General features: G+C 44.6%; 1 protein-coding gene across 1 annotated transcript in view; it reads right to left on the reverse strand.

Annotated features, from left to right (window-relative positions):
- LOC129712722 (A disintegrin and metalloproteinase with thrombospondin motifs 7-like) overlaps positions 1-14,819 on the reverse strand; it is a 112,117-nt gene that overhangs the window by 23,674 nt on the left and 73,624 nt on the right. The window contains 5 exon segments of the mRNA XM_055661387.1: positions 1,866-2,039; positions 4,266-4,418; positions 5,452-7,926; positions 10,072-10,285; positions 10,489-10,615. Of these exon segments, the coding sequence (XP_055517362.1) occupies positions 1,866-2,039; positions 4,266-4,418; positions 5,452-7,926; positions 10,072-10,285; positions 10,489-10,615 (3,143 nt within the window).

Here is a 14,819-nt window from a genome sequence, read left to right on the forward strand (position 1 = left end):
ATGAAAGGGTAATAAAGGACTTACTGTATACAATACAATAGAACTATTTATCCCAGGAAGTAAATTATCTTGTGGGTATCTCCCTCCAGAAGACCCGATTATTGTGGAATTGGTGAGCAATGGTCACACACAAGGCAACACGGTCCATACCCCCTGCAAAGGGAGTGTTGCTCAGGCTATAGTGTTATCTGGTTGCTCCTGATGTAGGGACGACCTAAAGGTTAACATCATGTTTAATTCCAGAGAAAGGATTTTCAAGTACTCAATGTTGAAGAGAAACAAATGATTAACATTTCTACATGTTAATAATTTCTTCAATCTTCTAGCGATGTTCCATTGTTCTCATTACCATGTATCTGTACACTGTGGACGGCTCGATTGTAATCATGTATTGTCTTTCCGCTGACTAGTTAGCACGCAACAAGAGCTTTTCACTGTACCTCTGTGCAATTGACTATAAACTAAAGTAAACAGATTGCAGTTTCTTGAAGATTAAACTAGTAGCGTGGATAGGGGAGAACCAGTGGATGTGGTGTATCTCGACTTCCAGAAGGCTTTCGACAAGGTCCCACATAAGAGATTAGTATACAAACTTAAAGCACACGGCATTGGGGGTTCAGTATTGATGTGGATAGAGAACTGGCTGGGAAACAGGAAGCAAAGAGTAGGAGTAAACGGGTCCTTTTCACAATGGCAGGCAGTGACTAGTGGGGTACCGCAAGGCTCAGTGCTGGGACCCCAGCTATTTACAATATATATTAATGATCTGGATGAGGGAATTGAAGGCAATATCTCCAAGTTTGCGGATGACACTAAGCTGGGGGGCAGTGTTAGCTGTGAGGAGGATGCTAGGAGACTGCAAGGTGACTTGGATAGGCTGGGTGAGTGGGCAAATGTTTGGCAGATGCAGTATAATGTGGATAAATGTGAGGTTATCCATTTTGGTGGCAAAAACGGGAAAGCAGACTATTATCTAAATGGTGGCCGATTGGGAAAGGGGGAGATGCAGCGAGACCTGGGTGTCATGGTACACCAGTCATTGAAGGTAGGCATGCAGGTGCAGCAGGCAGTAAAGAAAGCGAATGGTATGTTAGCTTTCATTGCAAAAGGATTTGAGTATAGGAGTAGGGAAGTACTACTGCAGTCGTACAGGGTCTTGGTGAGACCACACCTGGAGTATTGCGTACAGTTTTGGTCTCCAAATCTGAGGAAGGACATTATTGCCATAGAGGGAGTGCAGAGACGGTTCACCAGTCTGATTCCTTCTGTCAGGACTGTCTTATGAAGAAAGACTGGATAGACTTGGTGTATACTCTCTAGAATTTAGGAGATTGAGAGGGGATCTTATAGAAACTTACAAAATTCTTAAGGGGTTGTACAGGCTAGATGTAGGAAGATTGTTCCCGATGTTAGGGAAGCCCAGGACAAGGGGTCACAGCTTAAGGATAAGGGGGAAATCCTTTAAAACCGAGATGAGAAGAACTTTTTTCACACAGAGAGTGGTGAATCTCTGGAACTCTCTGCCACAGAGGGTAGTTGAGGCCAGTTCATTGGCTATATTTAAGAGGGAGTTAGATGTGGCCCTTGTGGCTAAGGTGATCAGGGGGTATGGAGAGAAGGCAGGTACGGGATACTGAGTTGGATGATCAGTCATGATCATATTGAATGGCGGTGCAGGCTCGAAGGGTCGAATGGCCTACTCCTGCACCTAATTTCTGTTTCTATGTCTATGTTTCTAAAACTTAATTCCTAGGATAATCCTGGAAGTCTGGCATCCCCGAAAGATACAGTCAATTATTTTTCACAAATTCTGATCTCACGCTGCCTGTCTTTGTCCCGAAAAGACCCCTTTGATGTTGACTTACCTCTCCCCATGATGACATGTACCAGTTCATGCAAAGCTTGGAGTTGCACGCGAGGCTGGTTGGGGGCTTGTGGAGGACGGGCTGGCAGTGGAAGGGTCGCAGGGGTCTTCTGTCCCTGGTGTCAATACACAGGACGTCTCGCATCTTCACCCCACCCCCACAGTTCTTCGAGCACTGAGGGAACCAATGGAAGGTGTGTCAGCGTGCACATCATAGTTAAAGCTGTGAGCATTGGAATCATCTCTGAAAGGTTTGTAGCTGGATTTAGTATAAATTTAGTATTAAAAATATTTATAATTTTATAAATTTAGTATATTTTTAGTACAAAAGCTTTGTAGCTGGATTTAGACCAAATGATACTGGTTTGTAAACTATACTAGTTTACCCAAGATCTCCCCAATTTAAAAAAAAAAATCAAACTCGTGGTAAGTACATAGAATGTACGTAGCAGGTACATCGGAGCTCAGGACGTCTCTTAGCAGCTCGTAACGTTAATGGCAGGTACTCGTGAAACACGGTGAGCTCGTGAAGTTTTTTCAACAGTGTGGAGAGTGTCTACGAGAGTCCCCAAGTACCTACAAACGGCTATTACCGTGTTCCGAGTTCGAATCAAGGGAAACTCGGGAGAACTCTTGAATTATCTCGTACAGTGGGTCAGGCCCTTAAGGGTCTATTCTCCCATCTGTGCCAGCACTCTCTGAAAGTGCTCTCCAGTTCATCCCACTTCCCTTCACAAGTCTTTGTCTAGTTCCTGTATGGAAGACAGTCTTGAATTTGTTTTATCAGTGCCTTTCCGCTGCACAGATCAAGGAGTAACATCTTCTATCTAATGTTGCTCATATTCCTGTTACCAGTGCAAACCATTGGCAGAAACAGGTTTTCATTTATTCACTCCAACTTTCTTAACAGAAGTGGAGAAGAGGATTCCGCTTGCTCGTATGTGATTGTGGATTAGTGCAGTGGATGGTTTATGGACAAATTTTCCTAACTGTCAGGTTTTTCACAATATCTCGGTGCATGTGGCAATAATAAATACCAATACTAAGGATTTTTAGCACAACTGTTGATGTTACAGTGCAGTGGAATAAAAAATAAATCATTAGAAATAGCTAAGCACAATGGCTCACAATAGCTCATAGTTTGCTCCCGTTTGCTTCAAGGCTGCCTCGAAGAGGGCTGGCTGCAGCAATTCCTGTGACACGAATATCATCTTTCCTGATACCAGGTTCTCTTGGGAATATCCAACATTCTCACCCATCAGTTAAAGATTTCACAAAGATTACAATGCAGGAAGTTTAAAAGAAACATTATTTTTTTCTCTGTTTCCAGAGAATGATACACAAGTTGCAATAAACAAACCAACATTAAAGTAGAAATGCGTAGGAAGGAACTGCAGATGGTGATTTACATTGAAGATAGACACAAAATGGTGGAATAACTCAGCGGGTCAAGCAGCATCTTTGGAGAAAAGGAATAGGTGATGTTTCGGTTCAAGACCCTCCTCAAACTGGCTCTGAAAAAGGGTCTCGACCTGAAACATCACCTTCTTTTCTCCAGAGATGCTGCCTGACCAGCTTAGTTACTCCAGCATTTGGTGTCTATTCAAAGTAGAAATTACAGTGGCAGAACAAACACTGTACAAATTAAAGTGCAACTTGATTTTATTGCTTTAAAACACGTGGACCTATGAATAAGGCTGACGATCCACAGAGAGATGATATTATTTTTTCATGGCAGGGAAGTTGCTGAGCACTGTTGCTATCGAACAGCGTTAGAACACACCCTTTAACAGAACATAACATTTACAGGTACACAAAATCGCTGGAGAAACTCAGCGGGTGCAGCAGCATCTAAGGAGCGAAGGAAATGGGCAATGTTTCGGGCCGAAACTCTTGGGCACGAAACGTTACCCATTTCCTTCGCTCCATAGATGCTGCTGCACCCGCTGAGTTTCTCCAGCATTTTTGTGTACCTTCGATTTTCCAGCATCTGCAGTTCCTTCTGAAACATGATATTTACAGGGTTTTTTTAGTTAAATACCTGAAGGTTTCACAGATTGTGGATTAAAATGGTTGCAAAGTGTGCTCCATGTGGCACCATCTAATAGATCTCAGCACTAACTGTACCTGTGGCCACTCCAGAAATTGCTGAAAGATTGCTTTCGCTGTCACCAGGATCATTAATTCACTGTAAACTCTCTGAATATTTCTACACTATTGCATTCAGAATGCAAGTTCATTATTGTTTTAAAACTGAAAACTCAATGAACTAATCTAGCAGCCTATCCCAGAGGAAGCATAACACTGTTTTTATTCAGTGCTGACAGAGCTGTCATGAAATACCTCACAGCCCCCCCCGAGGCAGGATACTGGAGGTGATTCAGGGAAGTCAGCGGTTTACCTTGCTCCAGTTGCCGACACGCCATGCTGAGCAGGGACGGATGTAGCATCTCCGGGCTGGGACTGGCCGCTTGGTGCTGTCGCAGTCGTCGTCGGAACCAGAGCTACACTGCACCGTTCTCCATATCGCCCCCAGACCACATGTGGTGGAACACTGCACAGCACAATGAAACAATGACATGGACTCCAGGCAAATGGAGCAATTCTCAACTTTTTCCAATTTTCACTTTTCTGATGTAAGGTGCACGGCAATTAATTTCCACAAAGCAAGAACCCACTAACACCAATGTGATGACTGCCTGAAAATGTTTACTGTCGTGCAATGAAGTGTGGATAATGGATGAGACACTGGGAAGAACTCCCCTCCTGTCCTTCAAATCAGTATTGTGATTGTAGGGAGACAAAAATGCTGGAGAAACTCAGCGGGTGCGGCAGCATCTATGGCTAGAAAGGTAGTACAAAAGATAGCTAAAATGTTGGCAGATGACACCACAATTGGTGGTATAGTGGACAGTAAAGTCGAAGATTACAACTTCTAGAACTTGGAAATTGGGCCAAAGATAGACAAGTGGAATTTAACTTGGACAAGTGTAAAATGTTGTGAAGTTAAACCAGAGCAGGGCTTACACAGTCAGTGGGGAGGCCCAGTAGAACAGAGAGACTTTGTATAAGTACATAGCTCCATGAAAGTGGTAACACAGGTAGATAGGCATTTGACATAGATTTAACATGAAGAGGCTTTTGGCACACTTTCATCAGTCAGAACATTGAATACAAGAGTTGGGTACAATGTCATGTTTCTGCTCTACAAGACACCAGTGAAACCACATTTGGAATATTGTGAGCAGTTCTCATCGCTTTGTTATAGGAAGTAATAATTGCAGAAGATAGGTGCAGAAAAAGTGCACAAGGATGGTGCTGGGACTGAAGGGCCTGAGATTTTTATTTGGGGGTTCAGATTCCAGCACTTGCAATCTCTGTGTCTTTATCTATATTGTAAGTTAGAGGACATAAGGTATGTCATGAAAGCAGGTGGCAGAGTTAGAGGACAGTTCAATCTGATCTCAGTGAACGATGGGATAGGATGGAAGGGCTGAATGGCTACTTGTTATTACATTCCTTATTCCCTGACATTAAAGAAATGTTTTAGAAGATTGCTTCCACATGAGTTAACACCCAGGACTTGCCTCACTCCAGTTTCCAACCACCCAGTAGGCGAGTGATTCCAGGTTTGCTTCGGGGACTGTGTTGGTGGCTGCTTCCTTCACGGAGATGGCTGGAGTTGCCTGACGATCCAGCATTGTCCTTGGAGATGGGATGTGCCTGGAACGACCTGGAAGATGGAATCCAGGGACTGGCACTGGCCTATTCACCACCACATCGCTCAGGGAACCGTTCTTGATACCTGCATCAGCATCTTTTGCATCAATGTTACCAGGTTCAGCTTTGTGTTCCTCGGATTCGTCTCCAGTGCTAGACCCTGGGAGATCAGTTCTTGAGTTGATGCTGGGCCAAAGTGGTGTTGAAACCTGCTGCAATGGCATCAAGTCATTGTTCCAGGCAGGAGAGCCCAGGAGCACAGTGCCACCTGCCTCTGTAGCATCATTTGCTAATATCTGCTGTGTACTTGCATCTGAGGCGGGGCTTCCTGAGGCTGTTACTGGCAAGTGAGGACTAGGGACAGTGCCAGCAGGAGAGGTAGCGGTTCTGGGGGAGATGGCTTCTATTGTCGTTGGTGGCGAGGTATCTACTGGCTCTGTCCTCTCTTGGTGTACATGCACTGGTAATGGAGACGTGGAATCTAAAGGCACCATATGAACAAACAAACGGCTGGAAGATGTTGCATGAATTGAGTGCAAATTGTCCTTCTGGTTCCCCTTGGCAGCAGCTTGCGATGGAGAGTCCAGTTCTGGCAGCAATGCAGTAGTTGCAGGAGGTACTCCCACTGCTGGTGGTTGACTTGCTTCAGGTGACAACAATGCTGCAGACGTGGTCGTAACTGGTGTGAAGATTATCTCAGCCTCTGTCAAAGAAGGATCATGCTGAAAGTGCACATTTGTTCCGTCAGTGCTATAGTCAGACACACCAGGTGCAAATGTATCTCCTGGAGAGGTTTCAACCTTTCCCGGGAATCCCAAAGAACCATTTGACAAGCTTGGCCTGGTGTATCCTTGCCACATTGGCCAATGTATCTCTTCTGAAGGAGGATTGTCATTTGCATCGGGAACGGGAGGTGTGAGAATTGCACTGCTGGTAACAGAAGTGACGTCTCCCCAGTAGTTCATGGTAGCAACTGGAGTCTCAGCTTTGCCCTCTTGCTGTGTGGAGAAACTGTGATCAACAGTTAGTTTCTCTCTACTGCTGACTGTCACACTTAGAATCTCAGGTTCACCCTTCTCAGCTCCTTCCTCATCTTCCGCTGAGTTTGCCTTTCTGCCATCCATGGTCTCCTTCAATCGCACCTTTCCTTCTCGTTCATCAGAATCTGAAGACTGTCCAAAACCATCAGCGTGTTGATCGTAGTGACTGCCCAGCTCAGTACTGCTGCCGTTACGATCACTCCGGTTGTGGTCCTCAGTGTTTGGGTCTTTTGCCCGATGCTTTTCCTTCCATTTGGGTTCACTTGTGGCTGAAGCACTGGGAATGTTTATACGAAGTGAAGATGAAGGGAAGAGTGATGTTGAGGAGTTGTGATAATAAGCGGTCCGCGTTGTTACTGTGTCAAGAACCGTTCCCTGATCGTCACTCAGTGAAGAACCAGGATAAATAACCTCCTTAAGGTCATGTGTTGTGGTATTTTGGACAGGAAGCAATTCGTCTTCTTCGTACAGTTCTTTAACGCCATCTTCACTACCGGTGTACAATCTACTAGGTGTGGCCTGTGTAACCCTGAGATTATCAGCAGCATATTCTTCATTATGCGGAATATCCACTGAGTTTGCTTTTGAGGTAGCAGTTGTGATCTGATTATTATTTATCTCCAATTCCTCATGATTGTTTCCCACTGGCTCCAAAGGAATGTTTTCCCATGCATCGGGTCCCGGCCGTTCAACAGAGGTCCTATCCTCACTTTGATCAGGTTCTTCCGCCCAAACATTGTTTAAGATGTTATTAGTTTCCAAATGTTCTTCTTCATGTTCCATGTTCCCTTCCATAGTCTCCTCTTCACTAAAATGCAGTTCGTCTTCCGGATCATAGTCAAGATCTTCATGGAAGTTGATGAAGTTATAATCGTAATAGAAATCATCCACAAATACATTTGGTTTTGATTCTTCAGTCTTGCTGGTCTCAAGGGTGAAATCATCTTCAATGATGTGGTTGGTTATCTTGTTACCTTCAGGGGGCAGTGGCTGTGGAGTCTGTGCATTGATATGGGAAGGATAGGGATTGGGAATGTGAGCTATTAAATTGGAATTTTCCTCTTGGTTTGTAGCACCAGGGCCAAAGTTCAGATTGAAGCCCACTTCATTGTTCAGCTCCTTGCTGGAAGCTCCACTTCCTGACCAGTCATGCAGTGTGAATCCTGGCCAGAGCACAGGGCAAGGCTTCAAGTGGCAGGGTCTATTGGCGGCCGGCTTCATCTCAGGACTGCAAGTCATGTTGGTATTGTTCAGACACACCACGTTGCGTACATGCACACCTTCCCCACAGGTCACCGAGCACTGCAGAAACAAAGACAAAAACTGAAACTTAAAATCTCCCACAATAATATCTCAAATGTGTTCACATTAAATCAACACAAAGTTCATCTTTAGCCAGTGATTGGATGTTGGGAACATCACTAGACTGGGCTTGATCAGCGTCTGAAGGTAGTGGACATGCTCAGAACGTGCAATCGCAAATTATACTGAAAATAAGATAATTTCACTCCTGTAGTACCTTTCTCTTGCTTTTTAGGGCAGCCCAAAATATCCAGTCAAATACTTTTGAAGTGTGGTCACTGTTGTAACATAGGAAATGTGCTGCCAAGTTAGTGGATATATTTAAAGCAGAGATAGATAGATTTTTGATTAGTACAGGTGTCAAAGGTTATGGGGAGAAGGCAGGAGAATGGAGTGAGAAGGAAGAGATAGATCAGCCTTGATTGAATGGCGGAGTAGACTTGATGGGCCGAATGGATTAATTCTACTCCTATCACTTATAAATCTTTTTTGCACCCTTTCCAGTTCCATGATATTCTTCCAACGGCAGAATGACCAGTTGTGATTCTGATTCATTTATAACAGAATATGCCGTTACATGCCGTTTGTAGTTTGTTTGGTTGTTTGGTTGTTTGTCGTTTTGCACAAAGTCCGCGAGCATTGCCACTTTCCATTTCACTGCACATCTCGTATGTGTATGTGACGAATAAACTTGACTTGACTTGACTTTTGCAGTACACCATAAGTGGGCTTGTACAGTTGCATGACCCCCCACTTCTCTACACAATACCCGGACCAGGGAATGCAAGCAAGCTAAATGCATACTTGATTCAAGCAGTCCACCTTTACTGCCATTTACACGGAATTATGTACTTGCACTCGTGAATCTCTCAGTACTGCAACACTTCACAGGGCCTTACTATTTACTGTGTAAGTCCTGCCATGGTTTGTCTTATCAAAATTCAACAGCTTGCATTTATCTGAATTAAACTCTGGCCAGATGCCATTCCTTGGCCCACATGCCCAGTAGAGCTAGATAACATTGTAATCTTCAATATCCTTCGACACTGCCTGCAATTCCACCAGAGAGAACTCCCTGACCATTATGACACGTTCTGCTCCGTGGAACCCCTCAGCCTGAAGCTGAGTAATGGCAGAGTTAGACCAGTGTATCCGTTCCTTATTCCATCCCTTGTGTGCTTATGGGGGTCTCTGGATAGCATGGAGTCCAAGAATGACACTTTCTGTGATCTGATTAAAATGTTGCAGTAATGAACTAGTTCAAATATTAGTGCAATAATCCAAACACCCAGTTTCGAGTTCAATTAAAAAATCTGACAGTCTCATTCATATCCCTTTAGGCAGGATGACCCCCTGTTCTTCCCTGGCCAAGGTCTATGTGTGACTCCAGACCCCACACCTACATAACTGACCAGTTGTCTATAATGGCCGTACATGCACTAAAGCGGTTCAAGGAATAAACAGCCCACGACCCACTTCTCCATGGTAACTGTCAATGACCTTGTTAGCGATGCCCAGATCCCAGGAATGAACCAAAGCAATTAGCAAAAAAATGGCAGTGACAGGGCATTAAAGCGACCATTCCTTTTGTATTGATGTTGAACAAAGAACAGTACAGCACAACGACAGGCCTTTGAACCCGTAATGTTTGTGCCGAACATGATGTCAAGTTAAAGTGATCTCATCTGCCTATACACGATCCATATCTTTCTATTCCCTGCAGTTCCATGTGCCAATCGAAAAGCTTCTTAAACTCCACTGTTGTATCTGTCCCCATCACCACCCCTGGTGAAGCAACAAATGCTTTTCATTGTACCTCGGTACACGTGACAATAAACTCAACTGAACTGAATTGCATTCCAGGTCCCCACCTGTGTAAAGTTCAATGATTTATTTTAAAGAGTTAACCTGACATTAAGGCTGGTCTTTATGAAAGAGCTTCTCATGCTTCACAAGCACAGCGTTTATATAGATGTGACTGGACAAAGATTAAGGGGAACCTCAGCGAGATGAAGCTGATACCTGGTGAATTACTGGAGACATTGACATTGATTTGTTGATCTAATCAATGCTGGTCACGCATTGCCTAAGTTTTTATAATGCAGTCTCCTGCCGGCTCTGGCAATTAACCTTTGACCGTCTCACCTCTGACCAGATGCCCATGCTCCAGTGTGAGGGGCAGGGTATCTCTGTGTTGCAAGGGCTGCTGTCCTCGGGCCTGGGCATATGTTGGCAGTCGGCGGCTTGCAGAGCCCGTTGCTCGTCCAGGCCCACGCTCTGGATGCACAGGGTTGTCCTCCTCATCGTCCCCGCTTCACCACAAGACGTGGAGCAGCCTTGCCACTCTCCGACCCACCACCTGAGAGAAAGAAGACAGGAGTCAGAGAAGGAACCAGCTCCTGACAAAAACACCTACCCTCACTTCTGGCCGTTGTCAGGAGTTGAAATGAGAACTCCTGAAAGTGGAGCCGTTGCAGTCCTGTATGAGCGTAGAAAGCTAACGTTCATAATGAAGTTATGAGCAGTTTCTGAAACGCCAGGTTCCCTGGGGCAGTTACCCACCTGGCCGGGCAGGGCTCTGGGTGGCAGCTCCGTTGCCGGTCATCAGGGCGAGTCAGCAGGTCGCAGTACTGTTCTTCCACAATCCCTGCAATCTTCTCCAGACAATGCACGATCTGTCTCTGAACACCTGGGAGCAACGCAATAAACAAGGTCAATCCTGTGGCTTGCAATCCTGACATCATTGGTCTTACCCTGCTGAGAACCGCCTACTGCCAACCACAGGACTCCGCAACAATCCGCGCTGAATGTTACCGGCAATTCACAACATGATTTACTTTCGATTAGCTATCAATGGAAAAGCAAGACAGGGATGCAGTTTGTCCTTCCTTTTTCCAGTAGGGACCATGTCTAGGCTGTGTAGGTTGGGAGGCCCAGTTGCAAGCTCTTTTTGGTGTATCTATAATTTCCAAGCACCCATTCTCTTGCTACTGAAGGTAAACAGTGCTGGTCTAACAGCGGATCAGGCAGCTTCACTGGAGAAAAAGGATGAGTGACATTTCAATCTTCTTCAGACTCATCATTTCCACTGAAATCATTTCATCCTCTTGGAAACGCCCTTTGTGCCCACCAAGTGCACGCCGACCATCGAACACCCATTTACACTTGTTCTATGTTATCGCACAAGGCGCAATTTACAAAGGTCAATTAACCTACAAACCTGTACGTCTTTGGGATGTGGGAGGAAACCAGAGCACCCAGAGGAAAACCACACTGTCACAGGGAGAACAGTGTCAGGGTCGAACCTGAGTGCCTGGCACTGTGAGGCTGTGCAGTAATTTCCACGGTCAGTGACATTCTCCGTAGCTATAACGTTTTCTCTGTAGCTCTAACTTGCTCTGTAGTTTTACACTGTACTATATTCCGCACTCTGCTATTTTTCTCCTTTTACTATCTGTTGCACTTGTGTGTGGCTCACTTGTACTCATGTTTGGTGTGATTTCACAGGATCGCACGCAAATAAAGTTTTTCACAGTATCTTGGTACACGTGACAATAATAAACCAATGTCAATGGGAAAAGGACGAGGAACAAACTATTTGGCGACCGATTGGATTAACCCTGATAATGCTTTATTATTGAAAAATTACAATTAATGTCAATGGCTCTTATTACTTTTTTTCTCCTGGGTTTAGGTTCAAGTTGTCTTACAGTGATTACATTTTCCATTCACGGAGAGTCCAAGCCAATTTGGTGGTGTGGTGATCCTAGATGTGCCCCGTTCTGAGCACATGTGCACTTTGTGTCAGATGTCAAGTTTATGTGAATGGACATTGTAAAGACATGTAGGAGACACAAGTGCCTGCAGGTGCTGGAACCTCGAGTCAAAAAAAAACAACTACTGGAAGAACTCAGTGGACCAGTCTGAAGAAGGGTCCTGATCCAAAACGTCATTTTTCCTCCACAGATTTTCCACCACAGTTGCTGCCTGAGTTCCTCCTGCAGTTTGTTTATTTGTGAAGAAACAAAGGAGGTGGTTTGGAGAGCCTAAACTTTGGGGCCTGGGCATATTCTAAATCCAAATTTGTATTTCCTTTCCACTCAAATATATGAGAACCAGCTCTGAAAGATAGCGCATCAAACAAAAACCCTTCATCCCAGAACTTACACGCTCCCAGCCTGGTGTAGAGACAAACAGCAGGCGTGCAATTACCAGCTACAAGGAAACATTAAACTGGCCCGAGACACAGCACACCAACCTTAGTGTAGTTCAGATGAATTTTGAGAGAGATGACCTGAATGTGAATTGGATATTCATGGAGTGTTTTGACATGGCACAGCCAAACTAATTAAACACTGCCAAGAGTTATAGAAAAGGAAGAGTTCCTGTCCCTTAAGCTTAATTCATCACCTGGCTAAGGTTTCATCTCCACCCTGGAGTCTCCCCAAATGGGACAGGAAGCCCCACTTATTGCTACAAGCATTTGCGTGCCTTAATGTGCTGCCCTGGCATCTGCTGCCCTTCCCTGTTGTAGCAAAAGGTCACAGACTGGATAGGAGATGCAATGAATGTTGCAGAGTAGAACGACTTTCATTATCATTAAAATGTACAACGACCTTGGGCAACAATGCACTGGGATGGTGGTGAGAGGTTGGCTCTCCCGATTAGAACAATGTTCATAAGTTCATAACTTCTAGGATCAGTATTAGGACATTTGGCTCATCAAGTCTACTCCGCCGTTCAATCACAGCTGATCTATCTTTCCCTCTCAACCCCATTCTCCTGCCTTCTCCGCATAACTCCAGTGTCTCAGGACAAGAGTTGGGTCTAAGAAATGCCTCTACGGAAGGGTTTGGGAATCGTTGGACCTGCTCCCCAGAGTGTGGTGGAAGCTCCACTAGTAAGTATACTCCAGACCAAGATCTGAAGACCTTTGGCTACTGAAGAAATCAAGGGATATGAGGATGTGGTGGGATGATGGGGATTGAGGATAACCTTAAATAGAGGAACAGGTGGAAGGGCTGAATAAACAGATCCCTGTCATCATGTCCTTCAGTGGTGCAGTCAACTGCAGGTGAGGACCATTCTCTGCTGGGTGTGTGCAGCGTTGATGAGTTTGTCTGAAGTGGCCAAGGGATGCTGCATTACACAGCGGAACATCAGAGAAGAGGGTGAATCCAATGAGGAGTGTGAATGAGGGGGACGGAATGCTCAAATCAGACTCTCCCCAAACAAGAACAAAGCAAACAATGACGGAACAACTAAGTGCTCCTTAGACATCAAACGCCTTTGAGTTCCTTCATTTGAAACGGCGAGATCGTGAATTACAATTCCATCAATACACCCACTGTTGTCTACACAATGCCCGGATTGTGTATGGAAAATTAGAATTCCACAGGCTCCTTTCTCTCAGATCCTAATGTTAACTGATCCAAAGATCTGTGCCTCTCACATGCTGTTGGTCTTGCAGGATCTGTCTATAACTGTAAAGGTCAAAGTTTGAAGTGCAGAAGGCATGCGGACTAGGTATTATCAGAGGTTGTGTATTGAAGTCATATTTGAACTGTACAAATTACAGCCGTTCCCCCACCCCCACTCTGATCCATTCTCTGTGGTTATCATTTACATTAGTATGCAGTAAATTGAAGAAATTCCATCATGTGTGACCCGTGAACTATGCAAACTCAATAAAGAAAGACCCCGGAGCAGAATTTGATTGATGCATTTGCAAAAGGAATCTGGCAGCAGATATCAAAGATGCCTGAAACTAGTTACTGGCCTCCAGAGTAATAGGACAGAAAGTTTAAAGAGGGATAAGAATCATGCAAAATGAGGACCGATTTGAGAAGAGGGGTGGTGAACACTGAAGTAAAGCTGTTACATTTGAATGCAGGCAGTATATGGAACAAGGTGAATGAGTTTGTAGCACAGTTAGAAATTGGTAGGTACGACGTTGTGTGTGTCACACAGACATGGCTGAAAAGAGAATCAGAGCTGGGAGTTGAACATCCAACATTGTATCGAAAAGACAGGCAGGTATCTGGTAAATGTTACTCCGCTGTTCAAGAAGGGAGCGAGGCCCCAGAGGGGTAACTATAGGCAACCATGGTAAGATTTTAGAGTCCATTATTCACGCCTCTCATAATCTTGTACACTCCTTGTAGGTCACCACTCAGCACTCCAAGGAAAACAAACACAGCCTATCAAATCTTTCCCATAACTAAAGTTCTCTGATCCATTCAGGTTTATCTCCTTTGCGTTCCCGCAGAGGCCACCACATTCTAGAGTGTGGTGACCAGAACTGCACGCAATACTCCAAGTGCAGCCTCATCAGTGCTTTGTAAATTGTAACATAACGTCCAAACTATTACATTCTCTGCCCCAAGCCATGAAGGCAGGTACACCACATTCCTTCTTTACCAGAGTATCACTGCACCATCCTAGGTCTCGATCCTCATGCTTCAAGTGATTGGGTTACTACTGGATAGAAAACCAACAGAGGAGGAACAATGGCCAGAGTAACCACATTAGAATTCCCAATATCTACACGCACCATTATTCATTATTATATTGATGCCTGTGTTATGATTATCATTCTAACTCCCACTAACTGTAACATGTAGCACAATGCTGAGAAATGACTTTGATCTTGAAAGCAACAAAGCCACAGTTTTGGCTCGTGGTCTTGGGAGGATATGCACCAATAAACAAGTTGAACATAACAGGGTAACATGTCCACAGACTTATCAAAGGTTCAGAATCAGTCACAAAGTTGGCAGCAAGTCACGTATTTAGATATTTGTAACCATTATTGTGGAAGGGACAGGGTATAATTGTAAGGAAATGTTGTAGAATTTTACAAAGCAATGGTTAGACCGTGTTTGATATAATGA

The sequence above is a fragment of the Leucoraja erinacea genome, chromosome 33, assembly GCF_028641065.1.
Source record: "Leucoraja erinacea ecotype New England chromosome 33, Leri_hhj_1, whole genome shotgun sequence".
NCBI lineage: Eukaryota > Metazoa > Chordata > Chondrichthyes > Rajiformes > Rajidae > Leucoraja > Leucoraja erinaceus.